The sequence below is a fragment of the Magallana gigas genome, chromosome 2 (genome assembly GCF_963853765.1).
Source record: "Magallana gigas chromosome 2, xbMagGiga1.1, whole genome shotgun sequence".
NCBI classification, from domain to species: Eukaryota; Metazoa; Mollusca; class Bivalvia; order Ostreida; family Ostreidae; genus Magallana; species Magallana gigas.
This window is the reverse complement of record NC_088854.1, coordinates 16,242,264-16,250,711: the sequence shown is the minus strand read 5'-3', so window position 1 is coordinate 16,250,711 and position 8,448 is coordinate 16,242,264. Positions and strand designations below refer to the sequence as shown.

The 8,448-nt window shown below is 34.7% G+C and overlaps 1 protein-coding gene across 2 annotated transcripts; it reads left to right on the top strand.

Annotated features, from left to right (window-relative positions):
• Positions 1-135: 135 nt before the first annotated feature.
• LOC105320787 (hemicentin-1) lies at positions 136-8,059 on the top strand. 2 transcript variants are annotated; one of them, XM_011418857.4, is made up of 15 exons: positions 136-449; positions 1,982-2,278; positions 2,527-2,817; positions 2,959-3,173; positions 3,429-3,590; positions 3,765-3,800; positions 4,782-4,929; positions 5,379-5,672; positions 5,947-6,237; positions 6,332-6,526; positions 6,622-6,714; positions 6,808-7,095; positions 7,205-7,336; positions 7,433-7,478; positions 7,699-8,059. In XM_011418857.4, the coding sequence occupies exons 1-15, from the start codon at positions 398-400 to the stop codon at positions 7,973-7,975; spliced, it is 2,817 nt and encodes a 938-aa protein (XP_011417159.3). In that variant the 5' UTR covers positions 136-397; the 3' UTR covers positions 7,976-8,059. The 2 variants fall into 2 exon arrangements, with proteins under 2 accessions (XP_011417159.3, XP_011417160.3); XM_011418858.4 differs by lacking the exon at positions 3,765-3,800 and having other exon boundaries at positions 139-449.
• Positions 8,060-8,448: the final 389 nt, after the last annotated feature.

Sequence of the window (8,448 nt, the reverse complement as noted above, 5' to 3'; positions counted from 1 at the left end):
CCATCAGACATGCAGATTTTAACACTTAGCTGGCTTTAGTAACAGGTATATACAAACTCTATTGTTTCAGATATATGTCTTAATTACAATGGAGATTACTTGAGCGAGTCGGACCATTGCAATCTTATCGGAGTAACGGCGGTGTCGATGTCAGGTGGCATACAGAAAAATCACCCCGTGAAGTCAAGTAAAATAGCGACCCCTTGAACACAGGGGAAAAAAGTGTATTGATATGTTGACATGACGTATTCCTTTTGGGTTCGAGTTTTTTGTCGCCCTGACTTGCAAGTCTGTGTTCAAAGGAAGTTTTAGGAATTTTGTTTTAGATATTTAACCTGTGATTTGGTAGAAAATCGGGTTATGGTGTTTCTAAAGTTTTGACGAACCAGAGGAAATAATGACTTTATTCCTTGGGATTATTTTATTACTGTATTTTCATCAAACAACAGGTACGCAGTTTTTTTTTTAATATAAAAGATTATTGATATTTGTATAGGTCATATCAATGAGTATAGGTTTACAGGTTTCTGTTACATTAAAAGTTTAAAGACAAAAGTTTAGAAATCTTTGATTCTACAAGCACAACAAAATAAAATATGACATATACGTTTAATACATTTTAAAATGGAAAATTTGTTATACAGTATATATCAACAAACGCAATGCACAAAAGGAAAAATAAATATACATTCAAAACATATTATTAACCAGAACGTATATATGAAGTTTACTTATTTAAAAAAAACAAACAAACAACAACAACCGATGAATTCTGAAATTGCTTGTGTGCGTGATAACGGAGAAAGTTTGGTTCATTTCCTGCGACTCGTAACAAATCTTGAATACACATCTGTATACAATTTAGTGTAGAGTGGAAGCTATGAAACCGTTGTGGGAAAATCGTCAATGTTGCTGCATTTAAAACTACTGCTGTAATTTTATCGTTTGGTTTTCTCCAATATTACTAAACAGTGTTGGAGCAAACAATCACTCATACGATGAAAAACACATTTTTGTCATATACCTTCAGAATTTGCGTTAAAATGTAAGCTCTTAGAATTCATACCAAAATTAAGGTTGATTGCAATATTGCAGCCTAGTCGAACTTCCTTTGACACATACAAAGAGACTTTAACAAACCGGTACTTTACATTTAATCATATATCTACTACTGTATGTCCATTCTTGGTTTGTAGCGTATAGTTCATGTCTTTATTATGCCATATTTTATCATATTTATTTTAAGGTGAGAACCTCGTAAGTTGTAAAAACTTTTGTTCAAACCCTTTGTATACATGTGTTATTATAAATGCAATAAAAATATTCAAAACAGACAAACAGACAGACTGTCTGGCCTGTCCGGGTGGTACTGAGCACTGTACGTAGATTATCCCGATATCCAGATACTGAGATAGAGACCCCACATTCTATCTCCTGTCATGATCGGCCATTAGCGCCATTCAATCTGTGCACCTCCCAATTAACAATTCAGACTACACAAACCGGCTCTGGTGATTGATTCAATTGATATCAATTAGTATTTATTTCATAAGTAACCCATTAAATAGCAGGATACCCGAGTCAGTTTTCGGGTCACGCGCGCTAAACATCGCGCACTTCATGTGTTTAGTAATGGAAACACGTTTACTAGCTGATTTTAAAATACTATAATTTATAGACAAAACTCTCTAATATTTCTTTTTCAGCTTGATAAAATGTCCAATATATTATAAGAAACGAAAAATTCTTCAGACATGTATATAAATAAGAACGACAAAAGCCAACCAAATAAACAACCCAACAAACTTGAATAATAATGAAACATAAAAACCAATCAAAACCGAACATTGAATGTCGATTTATTAATGAAATATTAATATAAACCCATTACATTCGTTAAACGTTGCCCAAAAATATGTGAGGATTGTAAACTCTATTCATCTAGATCATACACTATAAGAATGTTCATGGTATTTTTCAGCATCTCTTTTGAAAATTAGTCCAGAGTCTGAGGAATGGGCTCGATATGGAAGAGATCTTAGTATCAGTTGTACATTTTCTTCAAAATATCATGAAAGTGTTCAACTGTATCACAATGAGAGCCTTGCACACGTCAGCGATCAGGTGACCATTACGTCAGACGCGTTTACTGACGTTGATGGACAGCAGACGACAAGACTACGATACATGAAGTCAAACATCAACTTTGATGATGCTGGAATGTATGAATGCAGGGCAGATAATGCAATGAAAAGCGTCAAAATCAATGTTGTCAAAGGTATTAAATCTAACTTTGTGTTCTCTCATCGACTAGGTTTGAAAACTTTGAAAAGCTTAATTAATTTTGGACATTTCGATAGCATCAGTGTTTGGAAAATATGGATCTATGTTTTACCATAGTGTAGTTTCTGTGGCTGTATTAACTGAATAATTAAATGTCTTGGTATCAATTGCAAACACTTATTGATTGTGAAAAATATGAAAATGTGTTTTTGTGATATAATTTTTTTCTTAAAATAATTACAGGGAGACTGAAGATTTTTCCGAAAACTGAACGAGTGATAGCATTTGAAGGCGAGCGGGTGACACTGACATGTGAATATCAAGGAAGCCATCGTCTGGACGTCACATGGTCTTCTTCATCCGGTAGAGATCTGAAGAAAAGTGGATTTGTCGTCGGTAGTATTGTACAAACAGGCAACTTTGTACTTACGAAAGTAGATATATCGAAGTCTAGGGCTAGTTTCTCTGACTCTGGCGATTACACCTGTACTGCGGGTCCTCTATCCAAAACGGTTACACTGGAAATTTATCAGGGTTAATATCTTAAAATTATTATCAATATGTATATTATTATTAAGATGTAAGGGAATGAAAGTGACTTTATGATTTATTTATTGAAAAGAAATATTAACGAAATATCAAAACATTCTGGAAAGAAGACATTTTCAATTTAAGGTGAATGCAATAACCTTTTGGTTTCTGGACCACACGGAGTCCCTGATAGTCACATGACAGCGTCGTCATATTATGAAGATTCCATATACAGGGACAGTCCAGAGAGAGCAAGGTTAAATCTGGAGGACGAACGTGTACAAACAGAGAACGGAAATTACGTCATTATGGGCGGAGGATGGGTGGCAAACGACAAGGACAAAAACGAATGGATTCAAGTGAGACTTCTTATACCCAATTTTAACTAGGTCCATATATATTTACTAGATATATCAAATAGATGTTTCCTTTACAAGTATTTGTTAATCGCACGAACTCCTAATGGTCAAAATAATTTGTTATATAAAATTCTATAATTTGTTAATTAGCGGACGAACTTTTTCTTCTTGCGAATTTTGTTTGAATTACTTGTACCTACTTATTATTTTGCGAAAATGTCCTCGTTGCGTTAATTTTTGTTGTTGGTTTTAAAGGTTGCATTCAAAGCACAAAGCATTGTTCGCTCAATTTGGACTCAAGGTAGATTTGAATCCAATTGTTGTAACCAATCAGACTGGGTTACAGAGTACAGAGTCCAGTTCAGCCAAGATGGCGTCTCATGGCAAAAATACAAAGACCAATCAGGGAATGACCTGGTAAGTCATTATTCTTATCATTATTACCGTATTAATTGATGAAAATATCATTTTTTGTAAGAATAAAAAAACAATTTGAGAACAGTGTTTAAAACCTTTATTTATTTTCATTTTCATTTGACGATGTAAATGAGGATGATTTCGATTTGCACTATATCTGTCATTTGATTTCAGCACAATCCCCAAATACGTAGGTCGAAAAATATCCTGGTAAAGTGACATTCTTATTTTGGCTTAACACAATATAGCCTTAACATGTGGGAAGGTAACATGATATCTAAATAATAAACCACAAAACTTCTACATGTACATCATATACATATATATAAAAGCTGTGTAAAATGTACAGATGTATAACATAATCATGTGATTATATCTTTTTATTTTATCAATATGAGAAATTTCTTTGCTATTTTTTTTACATACACGGGTCATTGGATAACTTCGAATGTGGAAAGATTCAAGATCAGTTTTTAGATGTTAAAAAAGTATTTAAAGAATATTAAAAAGGGCTTGAATCTGTCAAAATAATTCCACCCACTTTGCTCTAACCTCTTTCAGGGGAACCAAAATAACTTGTTTCATGTGGTTTCTGTCAATCTTTTCTAAACCCATCAATATATAAAAGCTTACAACCAATAACAGCGTATCTATCAGCATATCAAACACAAAGATATCGCGCTAATGTTTTCTGCATAGCTAACGACATTCCCTCTTGTAATTAAGATTTTTCAGATAATCTTTGGTACTGGATAATATTTGATTACTGAAGAATTTTCGAATCCTTTTCTCTTCGATGAACGTTTGAAAGAATTTCAAAATCATTTGAAATTTTTTAGATAAGAATTTGACCTATTTCTATTTTATCGTTACTTTGTACATCACTGGAATATCATTTTTTAATATGAAATCTAAGATAAATACGATAATCTTTAATTTAAAAAAACCCAGAACTCTTTTTTTTTTTTTTTTTTTCGAAATTTTACATTTTTAAAGTATTTTAAAAATAGTTATTTTATTTGTATATTTAGAAAGTATATTTGATCTACGTTGTAGAATTTTTTTCTGATTTTAATTTCATTAATTTTAGATTTATTATAACAACACGTAGCTTGTCCTCGCCCATAGTTTTCCCTTTAATCTAGTTTATTGTCTCGTATTAAGGTAACTAACTGTTTTATTGTTTGACAGTATTTCCGCGCTAACACTGACTCGGGCACGGTTGTGAAGAATGACCTTCCCTCCCCCATCATAACCAAGTACATCAGAATCTCTCCCACAGCCTGGCACGGGAACATAGCACTGAGGCTGGAGATCAAAGGATGTCTCATACCCCAAAGTATGTGCCACAAGTTTTGGTTTTCTGGGGGTGTTTTGGCTTATTTTATATAATGATAGAAAAGTAAATCTAAGGTTTTAGCATACAAATTACATTTGCATAATTTAAAACGTACACTGAGCGAATATGCTTAACTTAGAACCATTTTAACAAGAGCTTGGACTTTGGGTAGTCGTGTCAAACGCAATGTGACGTAGGCCTGTCTATATCATTGCTAGCCATTCAGCCAAGGCTCTCTGAAATCAACAAGATTTGTCTGGCTTTCGAGCGAAGACTACGCAATCGGTGTATATTTCGCTTGAAACCAGCGTCATTTTAACTTGTTTTGACACAAGAAATAGATAGTTACATCCAACGGAAAGTCCAAGGCCATGTTAAAATGGTTCTAATTATGTCTTTCATTTAGAATATACTGTAAACGTTAATATAGAAATTTTAATCTCTTAAAGATTTACGAATATTAGAACCGATAAGAAAAACCATCAATTTGCCGGTACCAGAGACGTTAAAGATTTCGTGCGAATACACTGGATCCAAAAGGGACGTTGTGTCTTGGTCCAAAGACTATGTTCGCATGGGAATGGTGGACGGTTTCAGAAGAAGTTCCAAGGAACAGCTATCCGGAGGAAGAGTAACAATTACAGACACAATCACTAAGGCCACCACGGAGTTCCTGGATTCAGGAAATTACACGTGTTTTATCCCCAACAGTACCTTCAGTGAAACTATAACGGTCCATGCAAGTGAGTATCACAAGATAGAGAATTCAACGATGTACGTCATTGTATATTAATAATCTAATCCTGTTTGTATTACGCGCTTTTTGATCAAATAAAAATGTAGTTTATTATTATTTGTATATACTTCATTTCCACTTTGACATTGTTATCTGTGACTGATCTCGCAAAATTTTAGTAACTGTTGATTTCATTTCTATCCTTTAAAGCACTCTATTGTACTGGTATACTCATGCCTTTATATTTTTGAAAATTACTGTGATTGCTTTGTCGCTGACAGTGACACTGGAGAAAAGTCCAAAGATAGACAGGTACTGGGTGTCCTCTCAAAACGCTGTACACCTGTCCTGTGAGTACCGGTCACTGAATCGCCGTGACTTTTCCTGGGAGTACGCTGGTGGTGATATTAACAACCGACAATTCCAAATTACCAGAGACGTCAAGAAGTCCGACGGAGCTGTTTTTGTGACGTCATCAATACGGAAACCTTACGTCGATGTCACTGACAGTGGCAACTACACCTGTCGGATTGGTGAAATGTCCCGGACTTGGGAGGTGAATGTACTTTCAGGTAAGGTTTTGAAAAAAAGGTTACCTTGGATTCTCGTACTAGTATATCATGATTTTCCATAAAATTTAATTCAACGTTTCTTTTCCTCGTATAGTCAGCGGTAACGGTTCTTGGCAGGCAATCACGCCCAACCAGACAATGTACCTAGAGTGCGACGTAAAAGGCCTGCCAACTGACGTCCCGTATCAAATGTTTTGGACAAAAGAAGGGAATTCCATAAAAGACCTCGATTCTCACGGACGAATGAATTATTTCCCAAACTCAAGGACTCTTCAAATCACCCGTACACGTTAGTAATTTTATACCATATGGTAGAACTTAATATCGAGCAAAAGGGAGCATTGCAATAACCCATTTAAAACCATTATATCAATTTCTATTTAGAACTATCGGACGCTGGAAAATATGAATGCAACATACTCCTAGAAGTGGGGTCCCCTGCTCAGCAGCAGGTGTCGATAACCATGGAAATATATGGTAAAATAGAAGATATGATCCTAATTACGAATATATGTCTCCAGAAATTACTAGCGTTGAAGTATTAAAATTTGTTCATCATTCACTTAACAGCGCCTCCAAAAACTATGCTCGACGGAATGAAGACAATAAACGTGGGGGACTCTCTTCACTTGTACTGTAAGACAGCTGGGTACCCCACCCCGTCAGTCGTGTGGAAGAAGAATGGGAGGAGTCTCTCTGAACTCTCGTCTCGTGTCACGTTCCTGCCGTACGGAGGACTTGATAATGGCCATCTCGTTGTGTTTGACGTTTCTGGAAGCGAGGCTGGAGAATACACGTGTGAAGCGAAGTCCAGCTACTTTAGCTCGGCCTCATCACGTTTACAAGTTGATGTCAAAGGTGAATGTCACTTTGATAGTATTTTGAGAAATTGTTTTAAAGAGTATTCCATTTTCAGAGGTCTTACTAAGTACATGTTTACTTAACGTTTTCTCGGCTTATATTTCAGAGGTATCCCTAGCAACAAGTCCTCCTTTGTTGATTGCTATAATAGTTGGTAGTGTCGTCGTTTTCCTGGCGATCGTGTGTTGTGGAGTATATGTAAAATGCAACCAAAGAGCGAAGAAAAAGAACTACGCATGTAAGCCTCGACAAGACGGTGTATACAAAATAATAAGACTTTACATTTGTGAGTGTAATCTCTATTTTCTACTCTTTCTATTTCGATTTATTTCAGATGACACGGACAGCCTTGAAAGACTTCGCCAGTCTCGGCCACGTTTGTATGTAACATTAAGTTTTTATGTAAAAAGAAAGGGTCTCTTATTGAAATCTAGTTAGGTCATGTAAATTGAAGGACTACATTTTTGGATACTTGTATGTAGCGATATAAACTTTTTTTAAAAAATGCAAGCTACTCGGTTAATGAATTAAAATTAAATTGCATTTCCAGCATCGCACAATCAGTTTTTATATCAATCAAAATTTATTTCAAAATTTTAGACCCCGAAACAATACATTCAATGAAGATCATCCAAAAATCATAAAGTTGACGGAGGAGCCTAATTTCTATTCAAAGAGACCGCCTATGTCATCACCGCCACTGTCTGCGTCATCACAAAGAAGCGTGTCTACTTTTGAGTCTGGTTCTTATGAAAGAGTACCTTTGCGTAATAAACTGAACACCCCGGACATAGTGTTGACTGATCAAGAGGAGGAAGGCTACAATACAGGGTCCACTCAAGAAAAAGTGCGATTTTCTCTCCTCGATATCAAATGAAATGGTATCGTTGCATGAAAATACTGTTATGAATGTGCAATTTCATAAATGCAGCAAAGCTACATTCCATTTGATTTACAGATGTCTTTTTTTCCCTGAGTATATTCACATTTATATAAAGAATTGCAATTTGGGTTTTTTTTTGTCAAACATGAATTGCCAGGTAAAATTTAATCACATTTCTTCTCATTACTTACAATTTGTACTTTATGCATAACCATGTACATTCATTGTATATCAAAAATATCATTTGTAGATTTTTCATCACTTATACACAATAAAAAAAAGGTATGTCTTAATGCATATTCATGTACATTCGTCGGATATCAAAATACCATTCACTTATTTTTCATTACTAAGACGAATCAAAAATTTAGTTAAAGTACGTTATTCATAATCTCTATAAATCATGTACGTACATAAATATACCTAAAAATATATGTACATATTATTGTCTTATATACAAATAAAAC